At 37.3% G+C, this 13654-nt stretch overlaps 1 protein-coding gene across 1 annotated transcript in view; it reads right to left on the reverse strand.

The window, feature by feature from the left end:
- Positions 1–3718: 3718 nt before the first annotated feature.
- Positions 3719–13654, reverse strand: part of Afm (afamin) — a 33307-nt gene continuing 23371 nt past the window's right edge. Inside the window, 8 exon segments of the mRNA XM_087185294.1 lie at positions 3719–3780; positions 4855–4987; positions 5777–5874; positions 5876–5922; positions 5925–5997; positions 6756–6897; positions 7873–7970; positions 8600–8732. Coding sequence (XP_087041420.1) covers positions 3760–3780; positions 4855–4987; positions 5777–5874; positions 5876–5922; positions 5925–5997; positions 6756–6897; positions 7873–7970; positions 8600–8732 — 745 coding nt within the window. The 3' untranslated portion in view covers positions 3719–3759.

Below are 13654 nucleotides of genomic sequence, written 5' to 3' on the forward strand. Positions count from 1 at the left end.
CTGTACTTCTTCATGATTTGCTTTGTGAAGAAACTGAGCAACCATAATGCTGGTGCTGAAACATAATATTTGTGAACATTAAAATTAGAATCAAACCTGTTTCCCCCACAATTCTTTGTTACATCACTGCTGCCTTGTCCCCCATTAATGTATCTTCAAATTTCAAAAGCAATATTGATTGTAAAACTCATATGTCTCTTAAGTTGTCCTCCAAATAATTCTGGCTGATGATATTAGGCATAAAAGATAGTTTTATTTCTTGCTATAATCTGAATTCTTGACTCCCTCAACATTCAAATATTGAAATTCTGACACTCCAGTCATTGATAGTAGAAGGTGAGAACTTCTAGTAGGCCATGAGTCCTTGAGCCCTCACAAGTGGAATCAAAGCCCTTATAAAAGAGGCCCAGAGGCATTCATTCCAACTTCCCACCTGAGGACACACAGAAGACACCAAATATCTGAAAGTCAGATCATACAAGACACCAAATATCAGAGCCCTCACCAGGTATGGAATCTGGAGCATCACCCTCTTGGACTTCCCAGCCTCCAATACTGAAAGAAATAAATTTCTGATGTTTATAATCTCAGTTTATAGTATTAGTTCTGGTAACCTCGGTGGACTGAAATATCTGTCTGGAAATTTTCCAGATTGAAATACCCTTTTAAATTCTGCAATCTGTATTTTTACAGTAACAAATTTCTAGGTATGTTTTATTTTCTATGATGAATAAGAACAAACTGCTAGAGTCATCATCACATATATTTAAACTGTTTTTTATAAGTATTTATCTATATACAAATATCCTCTGTAGCTGAAATTTGTCATTGATCTATGAATAAGGTGCATGTAGTTGTATAGACACTTCTGAATTAACTAAACTTGGATGATTTGGTTACTTAATTCTTTAGTTGAAGTTGTCAGCAAACCCAAAATTAAAGATTAGCATTGGGAACAAAATTATAAATGTTAACAACTTGAAGGCTTACTTTGGCAAAGAAAAGGCCTCCATGCTGTGAGCTCCATCACTCCACCTCATGCCCACCCACCACACATGTGCGCACTCACTTACCACTAGAAATAGGACCTTCCTTCTTTTTTTTTTTTTTTTTGGTACCGGGAATTGAACTCCGGTCCTTGTGCTTGCACAGCAGGCGGTGAAGCCACTGAGCTAAATCCTTGGCCAAATGAACTATCCATGGAAACTTCCTCTCAGAGATGTTTGCAATTACTAGTAAGAAATTCTTGAAAGCATAAAAAGATGTTGAGTCCTTCATTAATGCTAACAGTGGAACATCAGACCACAGGACAGACATGCAGTGGAGAGAGAGTCATATGGCAGTTTCCTGTGATAATGTAGTGTGTGAGGTGGAAGCTTCTAGGATCTCAGGTTTCACATCTGCTGCTCTTAACAGAGGATTCCACACAAAGCAGAATCCAACATTAGGTACAAAGCCTAGATAGTTAACTATGCCTGGTTTCACTTCTGTTTATGAAGGCTATCATTCATTGTTTAAGTAAAGCTTTCTCTCTTGCTATTCTCCTTGGTAAATGAGAGTGACTGGAAAACATAGTTAAAGGACACAATAGCTTCATGAATTCAGTGCCTATCATTTGCTGGTCAGTGTATGGAGTAAGATATGTATTGCTCTTATTCGTTTCTGTAAAGCCTTAGTGACATGATGATTATTACCCTATCTGCACCAAGTAACAGAGGCCATAGAGTGTAAGGAACTTGTACAAGGCCCTACAGCAAGGCAGTACCAACTTGAAACCACATTCATATGCACACATACACACACACACCCTTCTGCTTAGGGGGATCACCTGAGTACTTTGCACTACAGCAGGTGTCTCTCACCTGTGACAGCAGAGGTTCCTGCTTGCTAGCTGTCTTCTCCTTCACCAGCAGGACATAGAAACCACATCCATTTGTTTCACACTTTTGTCTACAATGTCAGACACACAGTAGGATTCTAATAAACATTTGTTGGTTAAAAGAATAAGAATCCAAAAGACCATGTTCTAAACATTATACCAAGAGAACTCCAATGAATATTCTCATGTATAAAACCTTACAGGTTTAGAGCACAATCAGGATAATCAAGCCATGAGCTCATTTTCTGGGTTCCCCTTTCTGAGGGAATCACTGCCAAGCAGTGACCACAGGGGTTTTGGTGTAGGATAGAGGAGGAAAAGCCCCACTACTGCTAATACCATGGCCTCTCCTGTATGCTCTAAAGAACAGACTTGCAAGGCATACCAATGACCCTATTGAGGAGGTTGTATGGACGATGGTTAAAGAATATTTCTGTGGAATTAGAGAGTACAAACTCAAACCTCAGTTTTTCCAGTTACCAGTCTTTACTGAATGGAACAGATTTGTTTATCTCCCCAAATCTCAGGATCTCTGTTTGCAAATAATACTGTGTATAAACTTGTTAGGACTAAATGATATAATACATATAAAGTACCTGGAATAATTCTGGGTACACTGAAAACATTCAATAAATTCCAGGGTGAATAGGAGAAGTAGATGTAACAGCAAAGGTTCATGTGCTCACCCCCCATTTCCTTCCCACAGATAAGAACAGGATCTGGGAGAATTCTGTCATCACAGGGGTTACTTAGAATTCTAACTTCCATAGCATAGGGCAGGTCTGCCAGCTTGCAAAAGATATTGACAGAATGAATGAATGATGACTGCTTAATTTTGTGATCAGGTTGATAAAGGACATCAGTCTAAGAAATAACTTTATATACTTTTGTTTTATTGCCTGCTACAATAACATGATTTCAAGTAAAGGTTTATTTGCTTGGTTTTTTTTTTTTGGTACCGCGGATCGAACTCAGGTCCTTGCGCTTGCAAGGCAGGCAACGGAACCACTGAGCTAAATCCCAGGCCCTCAAGCAAAGGTTTAAGAAGAATCTTTTTGCTTCGTTCTTCTAAGGAAATGAAATTCACTACCAGAAACATAGGAAGCCTATTAGTTGGTCTCTGCTGAAAAGAAAAAAATAGTGTTTAATGCATCAAAAGAATATAAAATGTTATAACTTGGGCAAGAGAAAGTCATATATTTAATAAAACAGCTAGTGGTAGCTATGTGTTGTCTCTTGTATTTGCAAACCTCTGCTCTTTTGGGATGCAAGTCTATTTTTCCTGACACTATACATCATTGGTGTATTTATGCAACATTTTGTTCCTAAAGTTAAGTCTTACATAAAGAACAGAGATAAAAGCATACTTTATACACTTTTTTCTGAAATCACAAATCTGTACATTTCTTTTTGTTTATGTAAACACTGTAGCAAGACTCTTGGCTTGTATGTCAATTCTATCTCATTAGACTAGTTTTATTGAGATTTAAAAGAAAAAACTTATAGAAGGGCTACTGAGGCCTGTCTGTCACACTCAACTGCTGAACACTTCCCTTTCCTCTTTGTATCAGCATTTGAGGTTCAACTGTCTTAGCCTCCTTGACCAGACAACTGAATGCAATACCAGAAAGGCAGAGTGGGAGCCTTTTTCAGAAAACTGCTTGGAAAGTGAGGGCACAAACACATCATTGCTACCCCATAAGCACTGCAGGTCTGAAGGGGGCACCATGAGTTCCAAAGCAGTTAGGTGGGCTGGAAGCAGAGGCAGGAGAGGAAACAGACAGGGAGACCAAATCAGCAGCGAATCCCCTTGTCCAGGGTTGAGATGGAAGAAATTACCTCTGGTGCTTTTTATTTCATGTTTCTGAAGCAGCCTGGCTTTAGTAGCCAATGTATGGGCTCTGAGAGGGGAGAGAAGAAAAATATAAAGGAAGAAATATTTAAGATACTAATATCTAATTTTTGAGGAGCAAGTTACCCTGAATTTTGGAGTGAAACTTTAAATCATTTCTATATCATATAAAGAAACAGAGAATATTTTTTCTTCTTAACTTGAGGATAGACACTCAAGTTCTTTTTTGAACTGCCAAAAAGTTCATCTCTCCCTTCACCTGGTCCTAATACCACACTCACTTAGGAAAATGCTAGCTATTGGTTAACATCCCCTAACTAAAATTGAGTGTATTTTTTAAAAAGCTAATAATTTATAGCTCCCTCCCCCAAAATATTTCCACACACTAAGTAGCCACTCAGAGAGTAGAGGGTTCTCAACCAGAATCAAGATGCGACAGCTGGGTGTGCCTGAGAATGTGCCTGAACTATAAGCTTTGTGATGTAGTGGGTGTTTCTAGTGATGAGATAATGAGAAGGGAAATTGGTACGATGAATGGGCACTTCTACAAAGCCATCCAGTGGGCTGACAGCAACTCCACAGTCTCTGTAGTGACAGGAAACAGGCGACATCTTCCTGTTTCCTTCCCCTATCTCTACCCTTCCTCTCCCCCATGTATTCTCATTTGAGGATGCTGCAGAAGCCACCTCTGACAGGCTTTGCTTTCTGATACCTTTTCTGCTCTTCTCCCTTGGAACTGATTACGATTTTCTTGGCAAGTCACTCTGACTCCTTATTAGGACTCAAAACAGAAAGGTAAGAACCAACAGTATCTTAGAAATAAATATTACCATTGTCACTTACAGACGGTAAACTGCAATTCAGTTTAAATAATGTACATAGCCAAGAGTGCAGGGATTAGCATCTAGGTTTTCCTGATAGCATTTCTTATACCATGTCACCATGGAAGAGATGTGCCCAAGGCCTACATGACAGAGATGTCTGCATTTCAGCCTGGTAGCAACTGTGCTGTCACTCTCATGATGTGTGGATGCCACCGAAGGGAGGCAGGGTCCTATGAAGAGTTCTAATTTATTTGACCAGGAATACCAGTTGAATTTCAATTGAAAAGAAATATAACTACCTCTTCATGAAAGCAGGCTTCAGGCTCTGGCACTTTGCAGCACTTCTCCACCGCACTGGTGAAATTTGTCAACAAAGACAGAAGCTCTTCATCAGTGAGTTGAGGCTTCAGCCTCACTAACTTGATAAGAAACCTATAGCTCAAAGATGTCAAATGTAGTTAATTAATGGTTTCTTCTGAAGTTCCTCTTCTCCACAATGCTTGTTAAGGAATCACATGTTTCAGAGTCTCAACTTGGGTGAGAATAAAGAATAAAAATATTGAAAGAGTCTTCTAAAACTTTCCTGATAAACTTACAGAATGGTCTCTTTGGAGGGTTAGATAATCACAGACAAAATTATTTAAAATAGGAATATATAGTAGGCCTGTGTTATACACATTATTATAGAATGTATGAATATGACTCCATTTGATCTGTCTAGACAGCTCATGTCCAGAACAACTCCAATCCACCTTCCTCAATAGCTGAATACTATTGATACAGACACTTGATACAGACATCTAAATAGAACAAAAACAGGTCTTCTTGCTTTGGCTTTGAGAGAATGAAAGTAAAATTCCTGTCCCTTTGGGCATCTCCCTTTTTTTCAAACATTAAGAGAAATTCTCAGGAAAATACCCATGCCATTCTCTCAAGAAAACTCAACTCATTTTGAACCTGCCCATGAACCTTGTTGTTTGCTGCCATAATCCACATTACTGGGCATTCCAAGTCTAACAAAGGAAGACACCTAGGTTTGTACTTATAACAACAGCAATAAATATGCACTGGTGTTTCTCTGAATAGGAGAGAGTAGACAATTTGGTGAAAGGACAGAATTGTGATGCCAAAAAGCACACATTCATTACAATAAAACTTCTCACTGAGACATAGTGTGCCTTCAGGCTGAGGAAAAAGAGGGAGAGACGAGAATGGTTGTACCTGTATTTCTTTCCCTGAGGCACCTCATTCTGAGACTGACACCAGTCAACAGGAAAAACAGGTAAGTCTTGAGAGAGTGGGGGAGGCACATATGTTTTTATCAGCTTTCAAACCCTCAAAGCAGTGCCTTCTAAAGGCAAAATTCAACAACAGTGGTCCATAGCAGGATTGATGGTTTGATTTTCATTTATTCCACATAATTCTCCAAGAACTAAATCTGCCTGTTTCCAAAGAGAATTGGAATTGAATATTACTATAAAACTTGTATAGAGTTTCAAAAATTATTATTAGATAAATAGATCTTAGATTATTCTTAACCTTACTCAGAAAAAGACACATGGAGTTGTAACACTACACTATATACAAAGAAAACTAAAGTCTGGTGTCCTAAATGGAAGTCCAACAGAAATTTAAGCTAGAGCAATTTGAATTCCAATAGATTTTTTTAAAAAACATATACATTTTTAATTGTGAGCATACAACTGCAAACATTCAATTCACAGAGGCAACTAACCTTGTAGTCCTTGCATCCATTCCCCTGAAAACACTAGGCAGGAAGTAACAGTTTTCTTACTGAACTCACCCTCTTGGGACAAGAGGGAGAATTTGTGACATTATTTAAAACCTTTTGGCATCCAGGCTTGTGGTGTAGTTCAGTGGTAAGGAGCTTGTCTAGAATGCACAGAACCTGATCCCTATTACACAGCAGAGTAACAATAAGGTTTCCTACATCATTCTGAAACAACTTTGAGATTCCTAAATCATTTGTTCTAACAAATCACTTCTGACATAAATCAGAAGTAAAAATGATAATTGGAGAATCCTTGAAAAATATTTAAGACATTCTTTAGCTTCTCAAAATTTTTACATGTGAGCTAAAAGGAAAATGTGACCTCCCTTACTTGACAAAGATGAAAATGAGGAAGAGATGAAGGTAGATAAATCAACAAATAGAAGTACTCTTTCTTTTTTATGATACCATGCTCAACAAATCATCAACACAGGCAAACTCATCACTTAGTGTGTAGCAGGTGGTCAGAGCTGTCACCATCTCCTTGCCAAGAGAGATCAGTTCTTCAGTGGAAAGCTGGGGGACTATCTTTGTGAGCTTAATAAGATAGCTGAAAGAACACATGTGTGTTTGGTTCTGAACAAAATCAAATACCCATTTGCCCTTGAATGGCTATTAAAACCCAGGCCCTTCAAAGGTAAGTGCAAAGTGAACTTCTGCTCTCATAGATAGTAGCAAAAATCTCTTTACTCTCTTTTCTCCATCACTCTGTCTTCTACATCTCTAGAGTTTTACTTCCTTTCTAATGTCACGGTTATGTCTTAAGCCTTTAGAATTACCTGTCCTTTCTTACCTATTAGTATAGGAGCTCTTGGCAAAAAATATCTTGCCTAGTAAGAAAAATTCTGCTTGAAATTCTTTGCATAGTTAGTAAATATTTTTAAGGGAGAATTTGAAAGATGCATATTGAGAATGAGATAAAGAAAACTAATGGACTGACTTTGAATTCTCAGCTAACAAGCACGATTGCAGAAATACTGAAATCATATTTTTTAAGTTGTGCTTTGTTTTCATTTGAAGATGTTTAGTTTCAAGAGACACCAACTAGTGTGATAATTCATTAAGAAAATCTGAATTAACTGTATATTATTCATGAATGCTCACAAGAGCACTAAAGGAATAAATATTGCAGTGTTCAGCAAACCCAGAGTTATTTCTATAAACTCAGTTAAAATGGGTCAAAATCCTAGGCAAACCTTCTCCTTCCCAGGAAACTGTTGCAACCTGAACTTTGCTCCATGTCACTCCAAAACAGGGCAAAATGCAGGGATCTTGATCTGAGAATGAGAAAGCCAAGTTCAAACAGAAACTAAAGTGGCAGAGAATCAATTTAGTGTCTAGTGTTTCTTTCATATCCAGCCTTGTCTCTGGGCAAAAATATGTATAACAGCTCAGTGTTCTTTCCTGTCTGTTTTGTTTTATTCACTCCCAGAGTTATGGATTGGCCATAACTGAAAGACTAACCTAATTTGTTTTTCCACCTTGGGGAATTTTTATACTTAGTCCACGTGTGGAATCAACCTACTGGTGTTTTAAGCCATCTTTTCCCAAATTTTGGAAATGTTTACATTCTTGTTGTACCATCTGGAGACTTTCCCCAGTTGTGTCATTGAATTTGTCTTTCTGAAAATTAAAAACAGTCATGGTTACATTTCAAAGTCCAATTTTTCATCATCTTGTACCTTTTTAGAGCTTTAAGAATTACAAAGTCTAATTAAAAATTTATGTTGACAATGACTATATTTGATTCCTACTTTTAAGTGGCCAGAGAATTTATCACCATTTTTAAATAAAGGAAATGGGCCTTGTGAAATTAAGAGACTTTCCTACAATGACTCAGCTAGTAATTATTGCTAAGGAACATATTTTATCATGTTTGTCATTATTTTATACCTTTTTCTAATCATTTAGATTTGGAACTTTAAGCTTCCAATAGTTTTCTTCAAATACTTGACAGCTTCTCTTTCACATAACATGAAGAACTACAGAATGAGAGTGGATCCAGTGGGACAAATTGTGTCTCTATGGAAAAAAAAAGCATCACGATTCATTTCAGCATTAGGAACAGACAGCATAAGCTAAACTGATGATGTTGCTCTTCCCAATGACAATCTTACACTGAATTCAAACTACACTCAGATTGGTTAATCACATTTTCTTTGCCCTAGACTGAAGTAAAACTTCAATGTAAGCTTTAAGTGTTTTATTGTTGTTCCTTTTCCAAGTTCTGAATCTACAATGATCAAACCTACCATGTGACGATAACAATCTGTAAGTGTCTCTCTGCTGCAACAATCTCTCAGAAAATCCTCAGACACTCCAGCAGTTCTCAGAAGCTCTGATGTGGACAGGTCTGGATGTCTCCTTGAGTATTCATAAAGAAACCTGAGATGTGTGAGATATTTTGTATATTAAAAATTAGAGAAAAGCAAGACACCCAACTCCACTTTCAAGTCAAATGCAATGCTAAGTCTGCTGTCAGATGCTAACTTCTTCCTCTGGTTTGATCAGGGAGTCTCTGAGGAAGACAGTCTCACCACAGAAGATCATTTAATAAAAATTCTCTTCCATGTTATGGTTTAGACATTTTTAGTTGAGAGAATAAATAAAATAATGTAACACATAATGAATGAGAAATAGTAAATGTTGCTACCAGAGCTTTAAAAATTACACATTGAATGTAATTCTGTTGAAGAGTGCATTCAGACTTCCACTTTGGAATAGTGTGCATGTAGTTTTCTCCTTGCTCTCAGTCTAGCCTTAGCAAGAGATAAGGCACAGACTCTCTCCATTCCCCTCTATAACTGGGCACATAGGGGAGTAACACTCCCTTTAGCCCTGAATCTTTGGCAGTGGCTCCAGAAGCCTTGGTGGTTGTGACATGAGGAGAAGGTGAGAAAGACAGTAGAATAAGGCTACAGTTTATAAGATTTAGTAGGTGCTGCACTCTGAATCAAGCTTTGTGTATAAGAAATAAACAAGATAAGCACTATTTTATAGCTGAAGAAACTAATTCCCTGACTGGCTATGGACTCCTGGTACAGACTGAGCATCCCCAATCTGAAAATCTGAAAATTTGAACTCAGAAATGCTCCAAAATCCAAAACATTTTGGGCACTGACAGGATGCCACAGTGGAAACTCCATCTCGGACTTCATGTAACAGGTTACAGTCAACTTGCAAGTGCACAAAAATCTTGTATAAAATTTCCTTCAGGTTACATGTATAAAGTTTTAATAAAGTATAAATGAATTTAAAGTTTAGTCTTAGATCCCATTCTCAAGGTATCTCATTATGTATATGTAGATATTTAAAATTATGAGAAAATCCGAAGCCCATAACAATTTGGCCCCAAGCCTATCAGACAAGGGACATCTAACCTGTATTAATGGAAGATACAAAACATGACCAAGGTGCCATGAGATGCCTCCTCCATTCTTTTTTTAAAATTTTGTTTTATTGTTACATTTTAGGTATACAATATAATGACATTCATCATTGGAAATTTGCACCTTTACATAATCCATCTTGGTTCTTATTTTTTCCCCCTTCCCTGCCATCCTTTCAAACACTCCATCCCTCCCTATTTACAAAGACTTTGTTTCTATTTTTTCATTTTCTCATATTAATCTCATTCCCTTCTTTCATTTCTCTTACCCCTCCCATTTCCCCTTCCCCTTTGACCCTTTTCTTCTTATTCCACAGTATCTATTATACCTTTTAGTCCTTATTTACACTTTCAGTTTCTCACACTAGAGAAACTATTCAGTATTTACACATGCATGTCCTTTTTATTTCACTTAAGAGTATCGCCTCAATGTGCATCCAATTTCTCCAATAAATGTCTCCAATTTCTCATTTTTTATGGCTGAGTAGTACTCCATTTCATTAAAAAACACATTTTCTTTATCCAGTCTCCAGCTGATGGGCATTTGGGCTGCTTCCAAGTTTTAGTTATTATAAATTGTGTTGCTATGAACACGGGTACACATAGATCACTGTGGTATGATTCTTTTAATTCTTTGGGGAAGATCCCCAGCAGTGGAATAGTGGGGTCAAATGGGACTTCCAGTCCTAGTTCTTTGAGGTATCTCCATACTGATTTTCACAGTGGTTGCATCAGTCTACACTCCCACCAGCAGTGGAGCAGGGTTCCTCTTTCTCCACAGCCCCACCAGCATTTGTTATTGGTTGATTTCATGATAGCAGCCATTCTTTCTGGAGTGAAGTGGAATCTCAGCATTGTTTTCATTTGCATCTCTCGAATGACCAGTGATGTTGAACATTTTTTCATGTATTTATTTGCTATTTCTACTTTGTCTGAGAAATGTCTGTTCATTTCAGATGCCCATTTTTGGATTGGGTCTTTGAATTTGGGAGATCCAATTTCACTTGGTATTGCATTGAATCTATATAGCAGTTTTGGAAGTATGGCCATTTTGCCTATGTTGATCCTTCCTAGCCAGGAGCAAGGGATGTCTTTCCATTTTGTGATATCATTGTTAATCTCTCTTTTCAGAGTGCTATAGTTTTCAGAGAAGAGGTCTTTGATTTCTTTTGTTAGGTTGATTCCTAGGTATTTCATTTATTTTCATGCAACTTTGAAAGGAATTGTTTGCCTTATTTCTGTCTCAGTGAGTCTATTGTTCATGCAGAGAAAAGCTACTGACTTTTGTGTGTCAACCTTGTATCCAGCTACTCTACTGAATTTAGTTATTAAGTCTAGAAGACTTTTGGTGGAGTTCTTGGGGTCTTCTATATAGAGCATCATGTCATCTGCAAATAATGACAATTTGAGGTCTTCATTTCCTATCTTTATTCCTTTTATTTCTTTCTCTTGCCTAATTGCCGTGGCTAATGTTTACAAATCTATATTGAACAGGAGCGGTGATAGTGAATATCCTTGTCTTGTTTCTGATTTTAGTCTGAAGGATTTCAGTTTTTGACCATTTGTTATGATTTTGGTTGTTGGTGTTCACAGATGGCTTTTATCAGATGGAGGTAGAGACTGTCTATTCCAATTTTTTGTAGGGTTTTTATCATAAATGAGTGTTGGATTTTGTCAAATGCTTTTCCTGCATCTATTGAGATGATCATATGATTTTTGTCCTTGGCTCTATTGATCTGCATTCTATTTGCCAGTATCTTATTAAGGATTTTTGCATCTACGTTCATTAGTGAGATTGGCCTATAGTTCTTTCAGTTGGGTCTTTCTCTGCTTTGGGGATCACAGTGATGCTTGCTTCCAGGAAAGAATTTGGGAGTATTGCTCCCCTTTCAATTTCATTGCAGAGTTTAAACAGTAGTGGCAGCAGTTCCTCTCTAATGTCTTGTAGAATTCAGCAGTGAAGCCATCAGGACCCGGGCTTTTCTAGTTGGTAAGTTTTTAATTATGTTTTCAATTTCATTGATTGATATTGGGTTGTTCAGAATTTTTAGGTCTTCTTCGTTCAACTTTGGTAATTCACATGTATCTAGAAATCTGTCCATTTCTTCTGTGTTTTCATCTTATTGGCATATAAATTCTCCAAGTAGGTATTGATGATCCTCTGGATTTCTGCTGGGTCTGTTGTAATTTCACCCTTTTCATTCCTAATTGCATGGATTTGGGCCTTTTCTTTCCTTTCTCTGATAAGGTTGGCTAAAGGCTGGTCAATATTGTTTATTCTTTCGAAGAACTAACTCTTGGTTTCATTGATTATTTGTATCGTTCTCTTAGTCTCCATTGCATTGATTTCTCCTCTGATCTTGACAATTTCCTCCCTTGTATGAGCTTTGGGGTTGTCCTGCTCTTCTTTTTCTAGAAGCTTGAGGTTCAGCATGAGGTTGTTTAATTGGGCTAGCTCTGTTTTCCTAATATGAGTATTCACTGCTCTGAATTTCCCTCGTAAGGCTGCTTTCATTGTGTCTCACAGATTCCAATATGTTTTATTGTCATTGTCATTTAATTAAAGGAACTGTCTGATTTCTTCTTTAATTTCCTCTGTGATCCACTGGTTATTCAGAAGTGTGTTGTTCAATTTCAATGTGTTTATGAAATTGATACAATTTCTTTCTCTATTGATCTCCAATTTTATTGCAGAATGGTCTGATAATATAAAAGGGATAACTTCAGTTCCCTTGCACTTATTTAAACATGTTCAGTGAGTGAGTATGTGGTCTATTTTGGAGAATGACCCATGTGCAGCTGAAAAGAATGTGTATTCTGATTTTGTGGGGTGGAACACTCTGTAAACATCTGTTAAGTTCCTTTGTTCAAGAGTTTGATTGAGTTCTAGCATTTCATTGCTTGTTTTATGTCTAGTTGATCTATCTATTTGTGACAGTGGTATATTGAGGTGCTCCACTATTATTGTATTAGTGCTTATTTGATTTTTCATGTCTGTTAGTATTTATTTTATACAGTTGGGTGCACTAGTTTTTGGTGCATAGATATTTATGGTTGTCATCACTTCCTCTTGGATTGTTTCCTTTACAAGGATGCAGTGTCCTTCTTTGTCTCTCTTAATCAGTGTTGGTTTGAAATCCACTTGATCTGCAAAGAGGATAGTTACTCTTGCTTCTTTTTGCATTCCTGTTGCATGGAGTATTGTTCTCCACCCTTTAACTTTCAGTCTTTGAGTTTCTTTTTGGATTACATGTGTTTCTTTTATGAAGCATATTGTTGGATCCTGCTCGCTGACCCATTCTGCCAGTCTATTTCTTTTGACTGGTGAGTTGAGAACATTAACATTTATGGTTATAACTGATACGTATCGACTTATCATTGACTTATCATGACTTTTTCTCTTTGTTGGATTCTCCCCCTTTGCATTTAATTTCTTGTCCTGCCTGAGGGATTCATTTTGCTGGATTTCCTGGGGTTGTGATCCTTGTTGTCTTTTCCTAGAATATTGTCTAAAAGTTTTTGGAGTTCTTATTTGGTATTCCTAAGATGTTCTTTGTCATGAAAGTATCTTATTTCTCCGTCGATTTTGAAAGAGTTTTTCAGGGTACATCAGTCTGGGTTGGAGGCTGTTTTCCTTTAGGGCTTGTAATACATCACTCCAAGCTCTTCTTGCCTTAAGAATTTGTGGTGAGAACTCTGCTGTGATTCTGATGAGCTTTCCTTTGTATGTGTTTTGTTTCTTTTCTCTAACTTCTTGTAGAACTTTGTTATTCTGTTGGGTTTCTGGAATCTTAACAATTATATGCCTATGTGTAGATTTTTTTGATCAAGGCTAGTTGGAGTCCTATATCCCACGCTTATCTGTATGTCAAGTTCTTTTCACCTGCTTGAGAAGTTTTCTGCCATCACTTCTGTGAAC

This window comes from Heterocephalus glaber, unplaced genomic scaffold, assembly GCF_053883595.1.
Source record: "Heterocephalus glaber isolate CG9 unplaced genomic scaffold, H.glaber_assembly_v1.0 deba00000281, whole genome shotgun sequence".
Classification (NCBI taxonomy): Eukaryota; Metazoa; Chordata; class Mammalia; order Rodentia; family Bathyergidae; genus Heterocephalus; species Heterocephalus glaber.